Here is a 25143-nt window from a genome sequence, read left to right on the forward strand (position 1 = left end):
AGATTAGATGAGTTCTTGATGCCTAGTAATCTGCAGAAGCAACTAGATGTCCATTAGCATCCCTGCTAACTCCTATGTCTTGCGATTACATGAAGTTATCGGCATCCCCATGTTCCCATGTCAAACGGCAGTGTAGAAGTGTAACTGCTGATCCCACCTCCCCCCCAGATCTTTGACGGAGACAACATGAACTTCCCGCTCGTGGGAACCTTCTGTGGCGATGCCGTGCCAGCCCCATTCCGCTCCACCGGGAACTTCCTCATGGTGCTTTTCATTACTGACAACACGGTGGCCTTCTCTGGCTTCAATGCCACCTACAAGACTGAAGACAGTAGGTTGTGTCCTTTGGCGCCCTCTACAGGCAACCCTTGGAACTATAGAAAAATTGATTACTAAGATACTGTATTTTCCACCTATAATGAAAAATTATCTGTGATGGGTTGGTGACCCGTGCTGGATTACCGCCTGTGTTGCATCTGTTACTTCTGAGATGAGCGCCATAAGCCTGCATAGGACAATCCCAATGCATGACTATTTTCATCAAATGGTTTGCAGGCAGTGCAAAATAGTGTGTGTGTGTGTGTGTGTGTGTCTGGATTATATATATATTACATTTTTTGGGACCAAATGTCCCTCACAATCTAATAAAAATCTGTTATTTTGACATTGTGGGGACCATTTCAGGTCCCCGTAAAGATCTGAAAAGCAATCAAAAAAACTAAAAATGCCAATAGTCTTGTATTTAGTTTGGTTACTTGTGGTTAAGGTTAGGGCTGGGTAGGGGTTAAGGTCATCATGTTGGGATTAGAGTTTTCCCCATATAAATGAATGGAGAGTCCCCACAAAGATAATTTCAAACCTCTCTCTCTCTGTGTGTGTGTGTGTGCGTGTGTGTGTGTGTGTGTGTGTGTGTGTGTGTGTGCATGCGCGCAGTGCTCTGCGGGGGCAGCTTCAATGCCACAAGCTCGCCACAGACCATCACCTCCCCGATGTTCCCCAACGCCTACCCCGACTCCACGTCCTGCCGCTGGATCTTAGACTCCCCTCCTCAGGAGAACATCAAGGTGTCTGTGCAGAGTTTCCACCTGCAGCCATCACAGGGATGTACACAGAACTATTTGGAGATGAAGGACTGGCCAACGGTAAGGCCTGTGTGACTCTAGTCGCTGTGAAAGGCACAACACTTAATGTTGTAAACTGTTAGAATTACACCATCTAGTGGCGGAACTGAGAAATGCATCCCACCCTCGTTATTTCCGTTCTTTAGGGAGATTACGGGCAGGTGCACAGATTCTGCGGTACCGATTCGAACGTGCCGGATTTTTACTCGTACGGACGCTCCATGCACCTCACGTTCAAGTCCGAGGCCTACATGGCCGGCAACGGCTTCAGTCTCACCTACCAAGTGGCAGGTGATGTTAAAACAAATGCAAGGTTTCCTGCCTCAGCCGCTCCTCTGTGTTCCTCATTTTTAAAATGCGTTTATTTCAGTCTAATTTCACCCTTAGTTTCAGTCGTTTTGTTTAACTTCTTTAGACATTTAAAATTACTGGTATCGATTTCTTTTATTTTCTTTTCTTTATTTTTCTTTTTTCATAGTTTTTCTTTTGTTATGATATAAGTGTTTGCTTATTACTCTCATCGTACCTTTCAGCCCTAAATGGTGTTGTAATTTGATATTCTGTCATTTCCTTACTACATCCCGAAACCATTTTTAAAATACAGAAACTGCTACTCTGCTCTAGCTGCGTGCTAATGACGCGCCACACGACCGCTAACAGCTCACGGTGCGTCTCACAGGGTGCAGCAGGGTGTACCAGCAGTCGTATGGCTACCTGAAGAGTCCGGGCTGGCCGGAGACCTACCCCCACGACGTGGACTGCGCCATCACCCTTCAGGCCCCCCAGAACAGCTCCATCTCACTCTTTTTCACCAGCTTCGACCTGGAGACCCACCCGTCCTGCAGCTACGACTTCCTGGAGGTGACCACATCCTTCTCCCTCCTACACGCTTGTGCTTGTGAGCGGCGCGTTGGCAGCTGCTCTCGGTTCGTCGTGGGGCTGTGACGGAGCTGTGCCCCCCTCCTCATGCAGACCTGTGGGCTGGGCCTGTGTTAGGCTCAGACACACTAGTTCCTATACCCCACCAGGGCCGCGAGAGCTGAAGGATAAACCGCAGTTTCCGTGCAATGAATGCTGTAATCCTTTAAGTTAAGCCACACTCCAGGAAGATTTAATCGTTATACCGTCTAATAAAGGGTTCATCCAATATTTCTGTTTTATACCTTACAATTGTATTTATGTTACATCTAAATAAGAGGTTTCAGGTTATTTTTCTCTTCCTGATTTGGCCAGATTGTAAATTTAGAGCCTGAAATAGAGTTTAGTCACCAATTATTGTGCAGAATAAGGAAGCAGCACAGAGAGGGGATGTTATCTCAGCAAGCGATGAATGTTAACTACACTGCAAACAGGCCACAATAAACATTAGAGGATGAAAATATGTGCCTCTCATTGACTCTTACGGTCATTTTTAACATCAATAATCCAATTTTATATACTGTGGCAAGTCTTCACAGTTGCGTTTGGCACAGAGTGTGAATGGGAGAACAGAAAAACCTTAGAAAAAAATGATAGTACAGGGGAAAAAAGTGAAACTTGCTTCATCCTTTAAGGAAAATAATGGAGCAGCCATCCTGAATACCCTATAAAGTGCATTTATTGACTTGCAGTTGCCCCCTACAGGTACGGAATGGAAGTACAGCTGATGCCCCGTTGCTGGGGAAGTTCTGCGGGTCGACGCTGCCCGGCCCAGTTTTCCCCAGGTCCAACTGGCTCTTCTTGCGTTTCAAGAGTGACTTCTCTGAAGTACGCGATGGTTTTGAGATAACCTGGACTTCCTCCCCACAGGGTAAGAGGAGGGCAAGTGCTGTCAGTCAGCATGGGGAGGTGGGGCTCACATCCATGTGGCCAATCAGTGCAAAGGGGGAAGGTGTGATATTCCGCATGTTGTCAGACATAACAAGCAGGGCTTAGGACAATTTTCACAATGAGGAGTGGTGGGCTCTGAGCCAATCAGAGTAGAGTCGCAAGATCACATGGGCACATTCAGTCATCTATCAAAGCACATGAACTGGAGCGTAATCACAGCCTATACAGGACTGGAGAAACCCTCATTAAGTCCCAGTCAGTGAGACATCCTTGCTGCTCTGTAGTCTGATTGCCACCATGACCAGTCACTCTCTCTCATCGCTCGAGTTCATTTTATAAGAAATTAAAACACAGCTGCCCCCACTCAACCCAAGACACGCAACCTAATTAGTGTCAAGCAAACATTAATTCCCATAAGCGTGACCTCCCCCTGCCCAGGTGACCCTTAATATCTGTACGATACTCCCCGACCACTGTCTGAATACCATGGTTATTTACCGAGCCTAATCAGAACCAGGTCTGGCACAGCTGTTCCAGTTCGTCTTGTATCTGTGCAGCCAGCAGCTTGCTGTACTTTTTTTTTTTTTTCAATGAATACGCCAATTCGTGCATCGCCTTGGATTCTGGAACAGCTTGTGGGTCACTAGGAGACATTGTAGTTGGATAGATCCAGAATGCTCCTCTTCAGATAGAATTCACAGCATCGAGGTGTATTGATTTCTTATTAACCAATGAGAGAGCTGATTGACTTGCATGTGACTGCAGTCTTATGCCCATGTGACTCTTCCCAGGATGTGGAGGCGTGTTGTACGGTGATCACGGCTCCTTCACCAGTCCTGACTTCCCCGGGACCTACCCCAATGGCAGCCAGTGTGAATGGACCATCCAGGCTCCAGTAGGCCGCGTGGTGACCGTCACCTTTGTCCAGTTCAGCATCGACGACCCTGGCGATTGTCATAACAACTACCTCAAGCTGTACGACGGGACAGATGCCAGCAGCCCTCCCATCGGACCGTACTGCGGAGCGGTATGTACGGGACACAAGTCACCCACCCCCATTCGTGTGTCACTTCCTAGCCTAGCATGATTCTGACAACTGTGTCATGTTACGCTTCATTGGCCTCCTGCCCTGAGGTCAAAGGTTAAAACTCCTTGTACCGCTCCCTTTGTCACCCAGGAGACGAATATCGCCCCCTTCACGGCCTCCTCAAACAACGTCTTCATCCAGTTCCGCGCACAGTACGCCACACTGCCTTCTGGGTTCAGGCTGACATGGAGCAGCTGAGAAGATGAGCAAAGAACGAACAAACAAACAAACAAACAAACACCTGTCATATCATCCTCATCCCTCCATCTCGAAAATTTAAATATAACCTGACCTCTCATAAATCTCCACAAATCAACCACATTTAAATATGTAAATTCTTCAGAATGAGAAAAGTTTACTTCTGATTGCAATAGCTTTATCTGTTATAAATATTTTTGAAGCTTGTAACTATATATTTTGTAAAGTGGAAAGTGTTATTGAAAGTAAAGTGCAATGTTTTCAATGTCCTGGACCTGTGTCCACACTGTTTCCTTATCCTTTTCTCATCCCATGTTTATTGTGTGGATGAGGTGTGGATGAGAAGAAATAAAAAAAAGATTCTTGGTATTGGTATCCAAAATTATTCAGTACTAGATAATTCAGGGGATGTTAACTTGTGTAGACCGGCAAATGGAAACCTGGGTCAATTTCCCATAATTCACAGGTGCGATGGTTTGATGATCATGTTGTATATTTAATGAGTTAATCTGTCCATCCATCCATCCATGTTGCAGTTGCATAATGCTGATGGTTTGGTTTATTTGTAGAGGGGTGTTGCTGCTCAGGGTTTGATTAGTAAGCCTGCAACATGGCAAACAGATAGACAGAAGGCTGTAGCCATCCGAGCAGGTTGATCCAAGATGTGTCTGCATGCTCCTTCCCAGGGCTGAACAGCCCCCTTGTCAAAACAGCCGATTCCATCATTCACTGGAGCGGCTAATTCCGTGTCAGCATTGAAGCCGTGCTAACCCACCCCCACCCCCAAGTGGACCTAGCCTGTCTGTGCTGATGGTCTGACTGCTCAGGGGGCTGACAGATCTGTGATGTACCGTTGTAATTGGGGGGGGGGGGGGGTGAAATAACAGAGGAGGGAGTCTGAGTGTTTTAAAAAACATTCTATTTAGTAGCACGTTTGACTAATGCTGTTTTACATCTATCTATCTATCTATCTATCTGTCTGTCTATCTGTCTGTCTATCTGTCTGTCTGTCTGTCTGTCTAATCGGCCTGACTTTACCCAGCCCATACGAAGAAAGAGGGATTACTGGAGCACCAGAGGAAAGAAAAAAGACTGAGGATGAGAGGGTAAAAATTCCAGACAGAAAGCGTGAGATTCTGAGGGAGAGGGGACTGCTGGATCCTAGTGGACAGCGGACATGCTGGTGTCTCGCTGACAGCCGTATGCGTTTGGGCAGGCCTGGGGCAGCCCCTCTAGGGAGGAACACTCGAGACGGGCGTCTGGGCGTCGCTGGCAGGACAGCGACTATGAGGGAACCGGGGACATGCCGAAAAAACACAGGGATCCTCCTCGGCCGTTACAGACATACAAATGTAGGTCCTATGGGGTGGGGGGGGGGGGGGGTTCTTTATCTACTGCTGCGATTCCAGACACATCCACGGATGTTAGCTATCCCATCCCAGGAACAATGGGCACAGGCAGGAACCAAGCCTGGGCAGGCGCCAACATGCCACGGGGCGCACACACTCACACAGTTATGGGACCAACTTAGAGTCACAAATCAACCAACCCTGCACACTATTAAACTGTGGGAGGACACCAGAGCCCCCGGTGGAAACCCACACGAACACAGGGAGTGCATGATGGGTCCTACCCCAGGCAGAAAGGTCCTACGCCCGACCCAGGCACCAGTCCCAGGACCTTCTTGCTGTGAGGCAGCAGCGCTAAACACTGCGCCACCATGCCGCCCCACATCTTGTAGATATGCATGTAAATAGGTAGCATATTGACAATGCCTGGGAGAATGCTACAATTCATATGGGTTGTGTTTAGTTTGTGTCCCTGTGTTGCAAAGGCTGTAATGGTTCCTAAGAGTAAGGCAGCTTCAAATACGATTTGTTTTAGGGGTCACAATCCACTGCAAAGGCCATCATCAATAGTGAGGACTCTGGCAGACACGTTGTGGGGGAGTTGATCATTTTTACATTATCACAGCAACAGCACAGAATGTGCCTGTGCTATATGAGCTAAAGCAAACAGTCACCCCCCCCCACCACAAACACTTCTTGTTTGTACAGTTGGTTGTTTATCAGCAGCCTGGGTGAGCAGGGTAACGATTCCCCAGTACAAACTGGGAAAGCCTGTCCTGTTTAACCTTCAACCTCCAAAAAGGCAAAGTTCATCACTTATGGGGGCATCTGCCTCCCTGGTGAGTTTGAGAAGCAAGCAGGTCCGAACTGACCAGAAAAATCAGAAAACCGAGGCTATACAAGCAGGGATACTACTCTGGCCTTGAGGAGGGGACCCTCTATTACCAAATCCCGGATTGGTCCTCTTCCTGGATAACGGGACACGCGGCACCAGGCAAGGGGCACGGGGTGAGTGTGAGAGCCAAGGCTGGGAAGATGTGTCTACCACACAAGGTAAGATTCTGCAGCAGGTGCTGAGTGTGCTTCAGCTGGGAGAATGTCCTTCTCACTGTGGGTGGTTCCACTGACAGCCATTTTTTTCTATTGCCCATTTTTAGAGCATACGAAATTTACAGAATCTGCAGAGATTTCAAGTATTTCAGAACTAAGAGAATGAAGTGAACCGAGAAAAACACACAACTGTACACATCTGTAAGACATGAGAATTTGGTTGGAAGTTGTGAATTAATGTTAAGTTTCTCCCATTCAATATTATTATTATTATTATTATTATCATCATCATTATCATATTATCATTATCATATTATTATTATTATTATTATTATTATTATTATTATTATTAATAAAGTAATTATAATATTACATGCGTGTTACATATATTAACCATAAATTAAACTTTCGTTTAAAAAAAATGTTTAAAAGTCGTGACAATGTTGCACTACGGAACATTTTTCCGTCACATCTTCCTTTGCAAAAAAGGAAAAAACGTCGCCTGAAAACGCGCCTCGCCATTGGCCGCGACTACTTGCTTTTTCAGCGGCTTTTCTGATTGGACGATCGCCGCTTGCCCGTTTGTCCTCGAGAGCGAAGGAAATGTCCTTTTATGGAGTGTGGAGAACTTTAGGGAAATTATCATCAACATCCGGTTGGGCTGGGCGTGTGCTATACCTAAATGGTTGAAGATCTGACAGCTTTTAAATCCTTAAAATTGTCCCACTGTCGAATTTGTCGGCGTTTCGCATTGTGTATACAAACAGGAAGAGAGGGGTTAATATTTTCTTATGCTTTATTTGACTTAAGAACTGTTATGTGGGTTGCAGTTAACTTTTAAACGAGACCGAACCCACATGGTCTCCAAATTACAGAATCTATCTTGATGCTACACTTCGTCTTTTTGCTACATATCCCTGTTTAGTCATGCCTCACGCTAAGTTCTGCTTTCCTTGCAGAGAATGTCGAAATCTTTGAAGAAAATCGTGGAGGAGAGCCGGGAGAAGAACTTGCCTGAGGTGGACATGTGTGATCGTGGCATATCCAACTTGCTGGACATACCCGGACTGTGTAAGCGCCCGTCCCAAATAGCAGGGGTCAGTGCTGATACCGGTTTGCTGTTTAAAGGGATGCCCGATCGTCAGTTGTATTTTTGGCAGTTCCTGCAACGCTTGTTTGAGGCTTTCGCCGCAGGCAAAATAACGGAATAGCGTAAAATAAACTTTGAATAGGTTCTAATACATACTTTATTGATCCCCGGAGGAAATTCTCCTTGTGCTTCCCCCAGCTTGCTGTCTGTAGGTGAGAGCAAGCTGGCCAGCCATAGCATTTTAGGCAGTTAAGGGCCTTGCTCACGGACCCACGGACATCCTGAGGCTTGAACTAGTGACCTTCAGATCACACGCACAGAGACCTAGCCCACTGCCCTACTGTGTACATTACTTAGAACAGATATGCATGAAAACTAAATAAAAACCCAATTCAATATAATGTGCCAAACAAACACATTTCCTGCTTTAGGCAAGTCATAATCCAACTTTTGTTCCTTTTGCAGTCACCCTGTCTAATATCACCCAGCTGGTCCTGAGTCACAACAAGCTGACAAGTGAGTTTGTGAACATCTATGTCTTCATTGTGTTTCCTGTGAGCTTCTGTTCTGGAGGGGGGGTGGGTTACTTCGTAGCTACATGCTGCAGTGCTGCAGGACCTAGAGCTATCGGTTTGGAGCTTGTTTGAATTTACATATCCTGACATGGTGTAAACTAGGGTTGCTTGTAAAATCTCCAAAGAAAATGTCAGATGGAAAAACAACAAACGTTTGTAACCACCTCAAAAGAAAACACCTGAACATGGGCGGGTGAGACTTCATGCACACGCTTGTGGGTCGCTAGTCCGGCCGGTCGCGCTCACTAGACGAAGTCTTTCTAGTTTGCGGCTGCAATGCCAACGTTGGCCACTAGAGGGTACACTGGCCATGGCTGTGTTCAACGGCCGTTGAACATATTGGTGAGGTTTTTTTCGTCGACAGGGGCCATCAGCTGGGTTCAAGGGAACCTGAAGCAGTGTGTTTCCCCGGATAATATATATTTTTAATTTCTTCCAGTCTTTGTAATGTTTCCCTCTCATCTGTGCTGTTAGCCTTCTTCACTTCGTTCATTGTTGGGGCTCCTTGATTGTCTCCTTCTCACACCCCTAGTCCCTCTTTCATTTGTGACTTGGTCCTCGTGGCGCAGGGCTGAACATTTTGGTGGATGTGATGGATTGACAGTCAGGGAGCCCCACCTCCTAATTCAGTCTCTCTCTCTCTCTCTCTCTCTCTCTCTCTCTCTCTCTCTGTCTTATTTTGGTAATGGTGATGGATTGACAGCAGGGGCAGCCCCACCTCCTAATTCCATCCTCTTCCTGCTCTGTATTCTCAGCCAGGCATGTCCAAACGATCCAGAGGAGTCTCATTGCTTAGCCGAATAATTGACATTCCCACTGCAGTCGCATATTGCTGGTTTAGAAGAAATTTTTGCTCCGGCTGTCAAATTTGGCCTTTTCAGCCAAGTGAGCCGAAGTGTTGCGGATAATCTATTGATTCCACCATCTCCTCCCCCCCAATTCCTGATCCTTTTGGTTCGAAATCAGATTCTAGCTTTGTTGTTTATTTGGGTTTGTTGCTTCCCTGTACATACAGGTTTAAGAGATGTCAGCCAACTTCCAGCACCTGTAGAGAACAAGCTTTTGTTCTTCTTTATTCCCTTATGAACCAGTACTGGGTCATTTTTCCAACTGCTGGATTCACTCAGATTGCCCTTGCTTCTTGCTCCCCCTATAGGCAGGGGTAGGAGTTGCAGGCAAAGCCACTTCAGTTCATCGGGTGGCTCTTTTGGGGTTTCTTTTTTTTCCTTTTAATTAGAAGCATCCGGGAAATATGACGCGGCATGAAATTCTTTTTCTGGGCATTTTTTTCCTTATTGAATTTGCTGTTTTGAGAGGATAGGATGGGCTGATTTGCCCCCATCCGTTCTGATCATTCAAAGACACAAGAACTCCTAGATGCAGCACACTGCATGCTAGTGCCCCGGACACATACACACGCCTGTGTGTATTCACATAGACACACACACTCACGTATGTATGCTTGGAGATGACCTTACGCTGGCACGCGCTTGCATGCCCTCACACATGCATGCAGGCAAGCATACATGCACACCGCCACTGCAGTGCCTGTACAGCAGGCTGTGTACAGCTGATTGGCCGGGGGTGGGGAGAAGGGGTGTATTGACACCGAAAACGGGCGATCGAACAATGTTGGCTCTGCATGCGTGGCTCAGCTGGGGAACAGGGGAGAGGAGCAGGTCGATAGGGGCTTTGGATCGGTGCGGAGGGGGTGTCAGAGTCTGGCACAGAGGATGCGAGTGAGATTTGTGTACAGTGATCCCGAGGGTATATGAATAGAAGATCATCACTTGGGCTGCGAGTCAGAGCTACTTACTGCGAGTCAGAGACTGTTATGGGGGTATGAATCAGAGATGGTTACTGCAAGTCAGACACCATCTTGGGTGCACGGGTCAGAGATGGTTACAGAGAGTCAGAGACCGTTATGGGGGTGCGAGTCCGAGATGATTACAGCGAGTCAGTGACTATCTTGGGTGTGCGAATCAGAGATGATTACAGTGAGTCAGTGACTGTCTTGGGTGTGCGAATCAGAGATGATTACAGCGAGTCAGTGACTCTCTTGGGTGTGCGAATCAGAGATGATTACAGTCAGAGGTGGGTAGAATAGTCAAAATCTCTATTCAGGTAAAAGTACTATTACTTATAACTTATAATAACTCTAGTAGTAGTGAAAGTTCTCAACAACCTCAGAACTTGAGTAAGAGAGTATCTTAACATTACTAGGATAGTGGGTTACATTACAAAATCTGAATTTATTAAATTGTACAGTTACAGAAACACACAGTCAACAGCACAGCCAATCGGAGAAAAAAATCTAAAATTAAATTATGCTTCCCCAATGAAACAACAGAACCTAAAACATGCAAATGAAAAGGCTTATACCTTATTTTGATATCCAAAAAGAGTGTGTGATGAGAAGTGGTCTAAGGCACAAGGAAAATGGCGGCAGGGACTCTCGGAGGTTTCAGCGGCTATCAGTCTGTGCGGATATGAACCGTAGCGCAGATGTGGAAGATGGGGTTAGCAGGAGGATGACGGATGTGAGTCTTTGCAGCGTGAAGAATAGTAAATGGTCAGGGAAGACTGACGTTAGCCTTCAGTAACACTGCAGCGTCAGAAGTGGTTCTTTGAATAAATAAATTTGGGTTTCATTAGTGATTTTTTTTTTTTGGCTTTTTTTCTTGATGATCTCAGATCTTTGGACCGATGTCTGTCACAAGAATAAATAATGAATATGTTGCCTTAAGTTAGGAACATTCCATGTTATTGCCTTGTTTGTACTATTAAGAATTGCCTGCTGTATGTGTAAATATATATAAATTATTGCTGTACACAGTAAAAGCTGTGTTAGCTACATGTCTGTAAGTGAGGGTTATGTAGTTAACTGTCAAAGGTACCGTATCAATTTGTGAGTCAGACTAACATCCCTAGATCTGGTGGTAAGTGACATAAATTGGTCCCTACCACATAACAAATCCCAAATTAAATCATAGGTTAACCTTGTCTTACACGTATGAGCTGAATTAGTATTTGCCGTTAATTAAATCGAGTTATTCTTAGCTGATGCAGGCTTTTGCTGGGCGGAATCCCGACATTCCTCGCATCAAAGATGAAAGCGGGACTGAGAAATTTATATTTATACTACATTTTGGATTTAATTCATGTTGGTGATGTAATCAAAAAAGTGAGATATGCGGGAGAGAGTAGCGAGTAGAGAGATGGATGCTGGCAAAAGTAACGGAGTAAAACTGCACCTTTCTTTCTATAGATATAGTCAAGCAGAGGTGGATAATTCAGGTCTGCAAAGTTAAAATCCAGGCCAAGGTTTTGTTTCAACCAACCAGTTGAGTACTCTGTGACTGTGACTCTTTATACTCTACTGGTCGGTGGAAACAAAATCTTGGCCTGGATTTTTACATTCTTGACCTAAACTTATCCACCTCTGTGCTCAAGCAAGAATATAAAGCATTCACTGTTAAAACAACTCGTTAAAAAACATACTCGAGTAAGTGTAGTGCATTACTAACCACCTTATTTGTGAGCCAAAGCGACTTGGAGCAAATGAGGGATCTTCATGAGGCTGCAAGACAGACCGCTTACAGCGAGTCACAGGGTGATGTGCCCGTCGGGACTCCGGTCCATGACATCTGCATCCGGGTGGCCTTGGGTTCTGGGTGAGGTTTAGTCCGTATGCCCCGGCAGCTTGCTGATGGTGCTGATCCCTCCTCCCTCATGCATGCCCCCAGCACGGGGGTGGCTGGGTCACGCAGACGCCCACTCCTGAATTGATTGTGCCGTAATCCAATGTAGGCTTTATTATCCCCGTCGATCTCAGAACATTGACACTGGGTTTGACGTGGGTGGGGGAATGGATGTAAACAATTCGTTAAACGTTTCTTTCGTTAAACCGTCAAAGGACAGACTGGGAGAGAGCCATCAGACACACACACACCCCCCCTCCCTCCTTGTTAAGGCTTCGTAGGGTCAGTGAGGGGGCGGGGCTTCCCTTCATGTCTTGATTCCCCCCCCCCCTCCTCCAGTTCACAGATGTAACTGGTTGCAGCTATAAAGCACGGTTGAGTAACGGCTGTACCTTCTGCCGTCCCGTGCAGACATTCCCCCAAACATCGCTGACCTGAAGAACCTGGAGGTGCTCAATGTCTTCAACAACCAGATCGAGGAGTTGCCCACCCAGCTGAGCAGCCTGCAGAAGCTCAAGCACCTCAACCTGGGGTGGGTCCTGCCCTCTGGCTGCCCTGGTCCCCCGCTGCCTCAACACCAGTTCCTCTCTCATCTCCATCCTATAAGCCCCGCTCCCTCCTCAACAGTGTCTTCTCTGTTTTTTCCTTTTCTCTCCACCTTTTCCTACCATCTAACCCTTTCCCCCCACTTTTCCTCCTAACCCTCTTTGTTCATCGCTTCCTGTGGCCTGATATTCCTCGAATGTTGAGGAGAGGCCAGGTTGGGGACAAGCCCTTTTACGCACCAGTCATTCACAGAGAGTCGCTTACTACACATTTGATCAGTGTGCTTGAAGGTTTGGAGACTATGGTGAGATTCTGGTCATTCTTCTTCAAAAACGTGTTTTTGCTGAATCTCCATCAAACCGAGGGGGGTGGGGTGTAGATTAAACTCTCTCTCTTGATTGTCCAATCCCTGTGGATCTGTGTGACACAATAAAGAGCCTGAAATCATCCATGTCAGCTTGTAGGACCCCAGAGTCTCGGGTTGGAGCCGCTCATATAAAAAGTTAGCAAGAAAGCAAGCAATCTCCTCACCTATCCGTCTATCCCATATACACCCTTGGCGTGACGCAGCCTTGAGATGGGGGGGGGGGGGCAGGTAGGGGCTGGGATTAGGGGGTGAATAATCTCCCGCAGTGTGGCTGGGCCACGTGCCGTCATCGATTTCCCATCAGACTCTTCGGCCCGAGCTGCTGGTTCTGCGTGTAAAGCCCAGGCGGCGTATTCAGGGCTGCACTCTCGAGCTTGGATTCTTGGACCCCCCCCCCCCCCCCCCAGATAATTGCTTTTCTGAACAAACCAGAGGAATGAGTGTTTGTCTCCATTTCATCCCCCTGTAAGAAGTTTGCATGACTTTGTGTCTGATCCCTGGCATCGGTGACCAACAACAGAGCAATATGGGAACCTGGGGGGTCACTTAGCCCCCTCCAGGAATGCGAGCTGCCTCTTGCCAATTCTGGAAGGTTCTTTTTGTTATATGTTATGTCCATTACAGCCTTAAATGAGGATTAAAATGACAAATTGGTCTGTGTGTTGTTTGAGGATGGATGGGTTTTAAATGGTGAAGACCTGTGCAAAGGTGCTTTGCCTCCACGTTGACCTTTGCTGCGTAACATTTGGGTAGGCCCAGCTGGCTACGTATGGGTTAGAGACTGTAAGGAAGACCGCTCAGTTCATTTCTTCCTTGACGTGGGCTGTGCTCTGTAACAGTCAGATCTGATTACCTGACACTCGTTTGGTTGACAGGATGAACCGGATGGGTTCCCTACCCCGTGGCTTTGGCTCTTTACCCGCCCTGGAGGTGCTGGATCTCACTTACAACAACCTGAACGAATCCTCCCTGCCTGGGAACTTCTTCTACCTGAGTGAGTATCATCTACTTCACTCCGGTCCTCCTGATCTTCCTTCTGCATGGAGGCCCCCCTTAGCCCCGCCCCAGAAGGCACTGCACCCTCCGATAAGTTCCGATAATCAACGCCTTAATGAGTGATTGTGCTGATCATGCTCATTAGCACTTCACAGCACCCTATAACCCCCCCCCCCCCCCCTCAATCCTGCTCTCTGTCCCGGCAGCCACCCTCCGCGCCCTCTACCTCAGTGACAACGACTTCGAGCTGCTGCCCCCGGACATTTGCAAGCTGTCCAAACTGCAGATCGTGAGTCACTTTTCCAGTCTGGACACTGGGGGGCAGGCTTTGCTAACAACTTCCTTAAGGCCCCCTCAGTGGGGGAGGAATGGTCTCTTTCTATGTTCTTCAGCGAGGTTTGTAAGGGAAGCTTTTAGGTTCCTGCCCTCATGTGTGGATCTGGTTGACTCAGCCAAGCCACGCCCCTTCTGGCTCAAACCTGTAACCCTGCCCCCACACACACACACATCATTGTTGTCGCCCTTCTCTCCATAGCTGAGCCTGAGGGACAATGACCTCATCTCGCTCCCGAAGGAGATTGGAGACCTGTCCCAGCTGAAGGAGCTGCACATTCAGGGCAACCGGCTCACTGTGCTGCCCCCGGAGCTGGGTAAGGGTAACACACCCCCACACTGACATACTGACTCCCACAGGCCTACAAGGTCGTCACCCCCTCACTTGGGCACCTTAAAATGTGTTCTGATACCGTGTAAGGGGTGTGCGGTGGGTTAAACGTAGGCAGGGTCCTAGTGTGTCTTTAAACGGCACCCTCTGGTGGTGGATGAGGGCTGTCTAAAGAAATGTCCTCAATCTCTTCCCTGAGATCCCCCCAGCCCAAACTTGTCACTCCATGTCAGAGATGGGGTGTCACATTTCCCGGGCGGTGACCATGTTTCAAAGCGTCTCGCTTCCAGCCCCCAGACGTCCCCGGTTACTCGTACCATTTACAGTTCACCTGTCAGCAGTTGGTCCTACTCCTAGAGACACGCTTCCATTTAGACAGCTGAAGCCCCACCCCCGAACCTGGAACCCTGTCGGCTGAGCGCCGATTAGAGCGATTAGCAGTTGGTTGTTCTACATGCTCGCCGAGCGCCCTGACTTGCTCTGTTTCCCACCTGCTGGGCCTGCACGTCTTCGTCGTGTTCCGGATGCGGACTCTGACTTTCCTTTTTTCATCTGCCGGCAACAATGGCTCCTTCCTGGCCCAGCCTCATGGTAATTGGAACCGAAAAGCAGAACCGCCCCCGGCCCCATGGGCTGGCAGGAATCGATGAGTCTCAGGCAGAGAAGAAACATGACCATGCCAGGGGGATTTGGGGGGGTCCCACTTGCCTAATCATTGATTGCCTGGGTGTGGTTTAGGAGTAGTGGGCGGAGTCAATATTGTGTGGGCGTGTCCTGTCTCTGACCCCAATAAAATCTATTAAAATGCTGAGGTTAAGTGTCTATCTTAGTGCCTTAGCTGCAGTGCTCATTAGAGCCTCCTATCAGGCTTTGCTGTCACCAGTGGGGGGTTGGTCAGTGATGGGGGGGGAGGGGGGCCAGTATGACAGAGAGCCTTAGGGGGGTTGAGGCTGAAACCAGAGAGCCCTTAAACCTGGAGGTGGTCTGAGAGGCTTAGATGGTGTATCTGTCCCTCCACCAGTCAGTGGGCTCATCCTGGACAAATTGGCCACCACTTCAGTGTGGTGGTTTTGAGGGGGGGGATGGGGGGGGCTGCCCATGTCCTGGAGGCATTTGACCTTGGAGCCAGTTTTTGTTTTATTGGCTGTGGGGAAAACCCCAGTGAGAGAAGTGGAATCTGAGAAAGAGAAGAATGGGGAGATGAAGAGAGAGGGCAGTGCTGGGGATAGAGAGGGAGTGGTCGGGATGGAAGATGGGGTAGATTGGGGGGGAATGTACAGCGAAGACAGACGTATAGACAGAAAGAAGTACAGATAGACAATGTCCAAGCATGACTCGCCAAAGAAAGTCCACCCCCCCACCCGAGAAAACGAACAGCGGGACATTCTTATTAGTCTGGGATTCCCCTTCACTATCAGCCAGACCAGGAGAGCCTGTAGATCATCATCAGTATGAATATAACCGTAATTATGTTGTTAGTGTGTATATAGCGCCTTTAGTGGCCACAGAGCTGCCTGGGACATGGACACAGATGTGCGTTTTTCTCTCAGTCCTGAACATGTTCCCAGCCAATCGCTTCCTGCTGGGATCTCACTCTTATTACGGCTGCGATGGCATGTTGGAGCAATAAAGACGAGGTCGCGCGGGGTCCTCGGAATGGGGGGGGGGTAATTATGATCTGACTGCTCCCCCAGTCTCGCCACGCGTTTTCCGTGAGAGGGACGGCTGTGCCTGAGGTCTTCACCTGCCTCACTTATACCCGCCCATCGTGCTCTGTGTTAATTAACCACGTGCCTCGAAGGCAGTCAGCGGAGTTGTTTCTGAGCCGAACTTCACCGAGCGAAACTTCTTGGGACGGCGTGATGAGCTCGGACTGGCATGCCGACGCGGTTTAATTTAGCCCCCCCCCCTTCCCCCCACTTCGCCCCCGACGTGTTCCTCAACACTCGCTAATCAGGAGCTATTTAATTAGCCCCTGCGTGGTGCCTACGTTCGCTGCGTTAGCGCTGTGACCCCCGCCTCAGCCTGTCACCAACTTCCTCCTCTGACTCACCTCCTTCGCTTCCCCTGTCCCTGCTGTCACTGCCCTCCCCCACCCGTCCCCATACCGCTCCTGCCCTCCCCTTTATCTCTCTTTCCCTCCTTCTCTCCTTTTACCTCCTTCACTTCCTGCCTCGTTCCCTTCTCACGGCTCTCTCTTCACTCCCCCCTGCCCTTCTGTGTCCCCAGGTAACCTCGACCTCACCGGACCCAAACAGGTCTTCAAGGCAGAAAACAACCCCTGGGTGACCCCCATTGCCGACCAGTTCCAGCTGGGTGTGTCCCATGTCTTCGAATACGTCCGATCAGAAACCTACAAGTAGTGAGTACCGGCTCCGTGCGCCTGGCCCGTCTTTATGTTTGCGAGTTTCTGCTTGTTCTGACTCACCATGAAATCTTTTCCTGAAACCCTTTTCTCTGTTAACATGAGCCTTGTTAAACATAATCACCCCCCCTTACACAGTCACTAGCCGTCACACTGTACATACTGTCACACATACTAAGTCCGTCTCTAAGCACATGTGCTTGGCCGCCGCCTTTGTATAGCATAACGTGAATATATCAATGCCCAGCCTAGGTCTGCCTGTCTGTCTGCTTGTCTGTCTCTGTCTGTCTGTCTCTCTGTCTGTCTCTGCCTGTCTGCCTGCCTGTCTGTCTGCCTGCCTGTCTGTCTGTATACTGCTATGTGTTTGTGGCTGTTAGTTTCGGATTGGTGTGTTGTTAGAACGTCTTTCGTTTTGTGTGTGTGTGTGTGTGTGTGTGTGTGTGTGTGTGTGTGTGTGCGCGCGCGCGCCGTCTCAGTGAAACGGAGAGACTGTGCTTTCCCTGTGCCTGACAGCCTCACCATGAGTCCGCTCGAGGAGCCCCTCGATGTTTAGTCAATCCTGTCTGCATCAGTGATTATTTTAATAGCACATTGTCATCAGCAGTGAAACGTGCAATAAATCAGGAGCTCCTTCCCGCTCGCGTGGCAGAAAGCAGGTCCTCCGTCTCCCTCTCTGATCGTCCGTTCGTTTGTTCGTTCGTTTGTGGTTTTTTTAATTCGCCAGCAGTCGATATCTCAATTCGGCACTCATTTGGACACTTAGCTCTGTGTCTTCTTTTATTTATTGGCGTAAGCTTGTCAGGTGCTTCCCATGTGACCCAAGACTGGGTTATGATCCCACTTGGAGCATTACTGTAGAATCCGAGGAGGATAACAGCCCATTGCCTGTAGGGGGCCACGGTTCTGGAAGTCACTGCAGATCACCAGTTTGTGCCTCTTCCTGAAGTGTATCTCTCTTGCATACATTTTAAATTATTCTTAAGGGTCTATTATTGTTATTATTGTCGTTCTTCTTGTTACGGTTATTAAATAATGAGTTCCATTTATATAAATCCTTTCACAATCCCAAGGTCACTTTACGAAAATAAAAAAATCAGTAATCGGTACAGGAGGAAGAGACAGAAGAGAAATGTCTTTAATTCAGTCACGGAGTGATTGTGGGAGAGAGTTCCCTGGTCATTGTGGCATTGTTTTAATGGGTTTCCCCAGAATCTCCACCCCTGTCCCACCCGGTGCCACACTGTCGCGTAGCATTTTCCCGCTGTAACTTTGGTATAGCCGTTCACCATTTACCTCCCCGCCCCCCTCTACATTACCCCGCTTCCGTTTCGCCTGAGCTCTTAATTCATCGCGGGAGCTGTCGGCCGGATTCTGCATGGGATTAGGGAACGTCTCGGCACTTCCGTTCCAGAGCGAGGTTTCCAGATCCCCGTCTGTCCCATTCAGAATGTGACAGCAGAGATGCTTATTTCATTTATTTTTGTTTGTTCTCATTTTAAAACTCATAGCGTTGCGAATTGCCGGGAAGTTGTGCCTTATTGCCCGATTACTCCTGAGTCGTAATAATACCTTTTAATGTGTTTTTTTAATCTTAATATTAATTTCTACTTATCTGTTTGAAAAGGACAAACAAGCCAAAGCAAGCTAGGGGAGCAGATGCTTAATTTTCTTTTTTAATTATAAATTTATTAGGAATTTTAATTATTGTCTTGCAACTTAGTGCACAAATTCAGGCAGACTGATCAGAAACCGGGAATCTCAGTAGATCCTGGCAGAGGGCTGGGGGTTCGGTGGATTAAGCAGGGAATGAGGGAGGGGGGGTGCCGGGGTGTATTTGGACCAGAACCGCCTTGCTGTTTGATACCAGCTCTGCCTCGGTAACTGAGAAGGGAGGGGGGACAGAAATGAATAATTAAAAATGAAAATAAGCACCTCTCCGGCTGGCCCTCTCCTTTGCTCATTGCTCCTAGCCATTTAGCATGAGAGTGTTAAAGCAAATTAAAGTTTAATGAAGCACGCTTCATTCGGGGGAAGACAAGGCGTTGGTGAGCATTTGCATGTGTTGATGGGTCCCCGAACCACCCCCACCCCCCCACCTCCTTACCCTCCGATGCGGCGCGAAGCAGGGGAGGGATTGACAGCACGGCTCGCCGACATAAATATTAAGCGTATTTCCTGCGCCCTGGCTGGGACGTGCACCGGCTCCGTGCCCAATGTAGTTCTGCCTCAGCGGCCTCCAGCTGCGGGAAGAGTCTGACTCGGTGGCTGCCGGGTTTGGAGCGCCAGCAGGAACCAAATGTATGCCGTTTTGGCACACTTGTCTTTTTGATGGTTGACTGGTGTCATCACTGTCTTTGTCCACTGTGGTGATACTGGGTGAAGGGGGTTGTTGAAGGGGTGGGGTGTCAGACCGGGGCTTCGAGGAAGGTTTTGTCTTTGCTCAGGGAGGCTCACTGAGGCAGACCCACGCTCCTTTTCTGCCTCGGCTAAGACGGGCTTCAGGGTGTGGCTGATGATGCCACCACCTTTCTGACCCCCCACCCCAAAGGTTCAGTTTGAAGGCAGGCTTGTGTCACTCGACACTCTGATATGCCCCCCCTCCCCCCATCACGGACAAGATGCTACATTTCAAGTAAATGTGCGTATTTCTCAGAATTGAATGTTACCCTACTGTTTCACCAGGTCAGTCTATAAAGAATGTTTGGGTCGAGCTTCACTCGTGAGAATGAGCTATATCTCCATCTTCTGACCCAGGAAATACCCCACCTGAACAGCTGCGGGGGTCAGAGGTGCCTATCAGAGGTTTAAAGATCCAGCCTTTATCTGTCCTCATTAGCCGGCTGTGGTCAGGTTGGGGGGGGGGGGATGTGTACTTACACCTTCCGCCACACTGAGGGTCAGCTAAAGGATATCAGTCAGCGGCCTTATTAGGAGCCCCCGTCCTGGGACCACGGAAGCGAGAATGACAAAGATTTTGTCGACCTTCCGGCACTCGTTCATCCTTAATTAAGACCAGAAACGCAGAACATTCAGCTTTCAACGACACCCCCCGGCAAGAAAAGCGATGCTCCCATTCGTTTGCCTCCTGAATATTTAATGGGCTGCCTGGTTCGGCCAATAGCGGGGGCTTATTTATAACGCCCAGGAATGTCAGACGAGCTCGGAGATTCTGTGTGGTGACGTGGGAGGGTTATTGTGCTGATTAATGCACTGCCATGCCAAGGGCTCTTTAGTGGGACATGGGGTGGGGGTTTGGGAGGGGTCAGAGGAACAGCCAGGTCGATTGGCAGTAAATGGGAATGGTGTCGGCAATATGCTCCGGAATTGTGGGCACCAATTTGTCATATGTCTTAATTATTGTCGTTTAGCTTTATCGACTGTTTCCATTGCCTCCATGGATTTCCATTGCCCTTGTCAGTGCAAGTTTTGTGACCCCCCCCCCCGTGTTAGTTTTCTGTCCCCAAACTCTCGCCCTTCCTTTCCACGATGCGGCGGTTTGCGGACATCATTGATGTGACAGTGGAGCTCCCTCTGTCCACAGAGGGAGGGCCGTCTCGAATCTCGTCCCTGCAGGCGTGTGAGGAGAGCACCGGGAGTACCGGCGCGAGGACCGACGGGTTCCGGAATCGATGCCAACCAGAACCCGCTGTGTCTGAATGTTGGTTTTCCCTCCAATTTCTCAGCAGCATCCATGACCCCACAGCTGACCCTAATCTCCTTAGAGGCTCAGCTCGTAGGACTCCGTATTTTGTGCTTGTGCATATATTTTATCACGACTAGTTGGATTGGTACACAAAGGTCAGGCCTGAGTGGCAATCAGATCCACTTTCCGGGGTGGTAAGGCAGCTGGCACTCCCCCCCCACACACACACACACACACACACACACATCGGGGCATCAGTCACAGGATGGTAGCAGACAAGCAGTGTAGAACCACAGAAGGTTACACTTCCTGGCTGTGTATCGTAACGTATGCCACCATCCCGGCAGCTCGAGGAGTGTCCGCCTCTCGCGCTGCTGCACACGGCTGTCAGACACGCTGGAAGAACCTTTAATGATCAGTATCTTGACGATGCTAAATGGAGAGAAGCTGTCGCTTAGAAGTGCCTCTCTGCCCTGGTACAGACTCCAGTGTGTTTACGATAAACCACAAACGATCACAAGGCGAACTCTGGCTGTCTGCGACAGAAGTGGGGGTTACCTTATTTGACTGTATATTTAAAAAAGGGGGGGGGGAGCTTGAAAACTGAAATAGCAAGGAATCAAAAATTACGACCACATTTGTATAGGAGCACATCAGAAGCCGAAGGGGAAACTCTTTAATTGGTACAGTCCCTGGGTGATGATCTCTGATGTCGTGATGCTGCCATGATGCTGTTATTTGCCCTTGAATATAGAGTGATCTAAGTAGCCAAATGCCTCCAATTTATGTTTTACTATAGTCTTTTTATAAATGTATAATTTATTGTCTTGTTAACAGGCTGGCATTTGTAGCCTTTACCGTCTAACCTTTTTCTTGTTAAGCTCCCGCACAATGGATTTGAAGCCCCGATTAATTTACGTCCGAAGGAAATAAATACCGTGTTTTTTTTTTTTTTTTTTTTTTTTTTATAGCTTGTTTGAGTTTGCTCCTCTCCAGGTTGTATCATCAGGTCAACAGCTGCCACGATAATGAGCCTTGGATGCGCGCACGCACACACACACGCGCACACACATGCGCCAGTCCACGCACCGTCAAACACGCAAACAGCTGTGATTGAGATCAGCGGAGTCGGCGAGCCTTTCAAAATCCGTGTCTTCCCATCCACGAGTCGCATCAGGAAGCCAACCTTATCCTCTGCTCTGCACGCATTGCATCTTATAATTGGCTTTAGCTGGACATGGTTGGGGAGGGGGAGGGGGTGGGGGGGGGACAGAAACAATGCCAATTTATACTTATGTTTTCTTCTATTTTTTATTATTGTTTTTTTTGGCCGAGGGTGTTAAGGTCTTCTGTCAGGTGGGATGGAGGATCTGTGCGTTTGTACCTGCGGAGGGGGTGGTTGGGGGCCCCCGTAATGAGCTGGCACATATTGACTGATGCTTCATAGATTAACTGAGTTCTCCTTGTACTATGTGGGGCCATGCATGGCTACTGGTGGCCTGGGGAATGCGATGGGTGGGTCCCGTGGGGAGATTATTATTATTGTTATTATTATTATTATTGTTATTATTGATAATAACAATAATAATAATAATACAACTGTGGTGATGTTTGAGTGGCTGAAAATTGTCTCGGATGGGCAGGTGTGCCTTTGGGGCTGCCCTTGGATTGGGTAATTTCCAACCGGTGCTTCTTAATGGACCTCTACGCTTTAGACCAGGGTTAGGCAACCCTGATCCTGGAGTGCTAGTGTCCAGTTTGTTTTCTATCCTATGTACCCCTGTTTTAGATTTACTGGTTAATTCTGTTTTTTAATCGCACTGATTTAGTGACAGTATTTGGTTCACTCAGTGCTGCTCCCAAAAGCAGCAGTAGGGGGGTGCTACCATCTCCCCTCCTGTTTCAGTATTAACGTTAGTGAATCTGTTGTGCGTAAAAATGGCAGGAGATGGGCAGACTTCTGAAAACCACCTGGCCCGGCACCACCCTCCACGTCACGGTCAGAGTCCCACAGATCGCATTTTCTTCCCATTCCCATGGCTTGATCTGCCCAGTAACTGAAGCTTTTCGTTTTCATTGAGCTACTGCAACAAGATTGACTGATTAGATATTTGCATGAAAAGACGTTGTGCAGATGTTCCTAATAAAGTGGTTTGTGAGTATATGTATAGTTTATAAGAAAACAATGCATATAAAATGGATAATATGGTATGAGCAGGAATGCAGTCACAGTAAATACAGTACAATAGAGACTGCCTTGAGATAAAAGAGCCTTCTTGTGCGTTGGGCCATTTTCCTGGTCCTGAATTCCCCTGGGTCTCCCCTTGCCCATCCTCCCCACCAGTAGCTTTCTGCAGGAAGCTTCCGGAAGTCTGTCCTCTTGTGGCTCTGCTGCCAGACAGGGCTGTGGGACCTAGAGCTCATTTGGGCACATACCAGGCTGCTCCAGATCCCAGCGGGGCAAGTGCTGAACGCTTCACAGGCTGGGGTGAAGGAGCTATCGTGACCCCCCCCCCAGCTCAGGAGCAAACCAGGCACCTCAATATCCTCCCTAGGTGAGGAGGCGGGGTGGGGGGCTTGGTGGAGGCTCCCAGTGACGGGGTGCTGTCAGCCGTCTCCAGAGGCTGACTCGTGCACTGACCCCTCCCCCCCCGCCATTCCAGAAGCTTCTTTCATGGCAGTAGCAGCAGAGAGACACACGCAGGGAAAGACTCTTGAGAAGCTGTATGAGCCGGGCGTCCACAGAGGCCGACTGTACGAGTGGATCTGAGCATGTCTGTAGCAGGCCTCTGAAACCTTCTGAAAGTTAAATTCCTTCTGTGACAGAGTGCCTCCTACAGTGCGTCCTTGGAATTACGTCCAGCCATGTGTTAGATCTGTGTGTCTAGATTGCGTGTACTGATCTCAGCACTTGTGTGTGTATGTGTGTGTGTGTGTGTGTGTGTGTGTGTGTGTGTGTGTGTTTGATTCACCATCTAAGTACTCGTGTGTGTCTGAGATGTACATCATATGTGCTTAATCCTCACCCCCAATCTGCCTCTCATTGTTGGGTGAAGCTTCTTATTTGATTGTTACTCTTCCCATGAAGACGATGCAGTCTGACACTTTCACATGTTTGCAGCTACATCTGTAATCCCTGTAATCGTGTCGACCCCTCACCCCCCCTGAGTGTGGCCCTTCTGCTCCTGTCATCTCTGTGCCCCCCCCCCATCATTATCCTCATTCCCTCCAGGTCTTTAAATTCCTTTATATCTCTCCCATATCTCTTTTATTCCTTTCTCTGCTCTCTCTTCCTGTCTCTCTCAATCCCTCACACAACCCCCCCCCCCCATCCCAGCTTTATCCATTTCTCTGCTTTCGCTTATTCTTCACCCCCGTCCATCAGAATCTGAGTTTTTTTTTTTTTCCCTCTAAGACAGGAGGTGCAGTGGACCAGAAATCCCCACCCTTCCCTGGCCCCTGTTTCCTTCCATCTCTCTCTTTCTCTCTCTCTCTCTCTCTCTTTTTAAATGGCAGTGAGCTGTAATACCTCTGGATGACGCTCGCCAAGTTACTCTTGAGATGGAAAGACACGATGTTTATCATATAGCCCTGCCCCGCTGCCCCATGGGTAATGCCTGTGCCATGCCTGTCTGCTTTCTCGTCCCCCTGCAGCCTCTATGGGAGGCACATGCAGGCCAATCCGGAGCCTCCAAAGAAGAACAATGACAAGTCAAAGAAGATCAGCCGCAAGCCGCTAGCAGCTAAGAATAAGTAAAGAGGAGGAACCGTGGACCACCCTCAGCCTGCCCTGGGTCCTCAGCATGAGCTTCTCAGCTCTGTTTAGCAATATATGTATGTATGTCTGCTTTATACTGCTGTGCACGTAATATTGCGCCCCCTACAGCTCTACGTGAGAATAGCATTAATGAATCCCATAGCAAAGTAGGCTTATCCAGTATTAAAATGCACCAAGTGGTCCAGAGAGTCACCTGACCCTTTCCCTGCCCCCCCCAACCAGTCCTAAAAATCTCAACCTCATATTCCAGCCTGCTCTCTCAACTGGCAGCGTGGATTTCCACTATCCAAGCTGGCTACTTGTGGGGGGAGCCTGTGTGTGTGTGTGGGGTGGGGTGGGGTGGGTGGAAGGGGGGGGGGCAGTTGCAAATGGAAAACACCTCCACTCTGAGGGGGTGTCTTTCAGCAGCCCCTTACTCTCCTTTTACATAAATTTCAAAGGCTTTCTGTTTTTACTTAAGACCTGATAAGAACTGGGTGTGTTTGCTGTCCCAGGCTCACGCTATCCCTGTGAAAAAAAGATGTATCTGTCAGGCAACGCTGAAACAGGCCGGGGGAATCCTTACAGTAAGACCAGTGCATTGATGGAAATCACGTGCTGCACCTTTCACACGGCTCACTCTTATACATCGTGTGTGTGTGGCCACGATCACGGTTTTATAATGTATTTTCATTCTGTACAGTTCATTAGCAGCCGTAGCTTGTATTTTTACACTCACTGATTTTTTTTTTTTAATTTCTTGTTTTTTAAAAAAAATAATAAATAACTACGGATTTAGATGTGACGTGTGGAAACCTGCCGTCT

General features: G+C 48.4%; 2 protein-coding genes across 3 annotated transcripts in view; both read left to right on the top strand.

The window, feature by feature from the left end:
* cubn (cubilin (intrinsic factor-cobalamin receptor)) overlaps positions 1-4584 on the top strand; it is a 52453-nt gene extending 47869 nt beyond the window's left edge. The window contains exons 61-67 of the mRNA XM_049010520.1: positions 169-331; positions 934-1142; positions 1268-1412; positions 1801-1982; positions 2745-2910; positions 3722-3957; positions 4108-4584. Coding sequence (XP_048866477.1) covers positions 169-331; positions 934-1142; positions 1268-1412; positions 1801-1982; positions 2745-2910; positions 3722-3957; positions 4108-4215 — 1209 coding nt within the window. The 3' untranslated portion in view covers positions 4216-4584. The remainder of the gene's footprint in view (positions 1-168; positions 332-933; positions 1143-1267; positions 1413-1800; positions 1983-2744; positions 2911-3721; positions 3958-4107) is intronic.
* Positions 4585-6353: 1769 nt separating this feature from the next.
* Positions 6354-24681, top strand: rsu1 (Ras suppressor protein 1). Of its 2 annotated transcripts, none has more exons than XM_049011203.1 (9): positions 6354-6617; positions 7574-7685; positions 8170-8220; positions 12392-12512; positions 13769-13887; positions 14096-14178; positions 14425-14539; positions 16783-16915; positions 24216-24681. In XM_049011203.1, exons 1-9 carry the CDS (start codon positions 6600-6602, stop codon positions 24316-24318), a joined length of 855 nt encoding a protein of 284 aa, XP_048867160.1. In that variant the 5' UTR covers positions 6354-6599; the 3' UTR covers positions 24319-24681. The 2 variants fall into 2 exon arrangements, with proteins under 2 accessions (XP_048867160.1, XP_048867161.1); XM_049011204.1 differs by lacking the exon at positions 6354-6617 and adding an exon at positions 7234-7391.
* The last annotated feature ends 462 nt before the right edge of the window (positions 24682-25143 follow it).

This window comes from Brienomyrus brachyistius, chromosome 4 (assembly GCF_023856365.1).
Source record: "Brienomyrus brachyistius isolate T26 chromosome 4, BBRACH_0.4, whole genome shotgun sequence".
NCBI lineage: Eukaryota > Metazoa > Chordata > Actinopteri > Osteoglossiformes > Mormyridae > Brienomyrus > Brienomyrus brachyistius.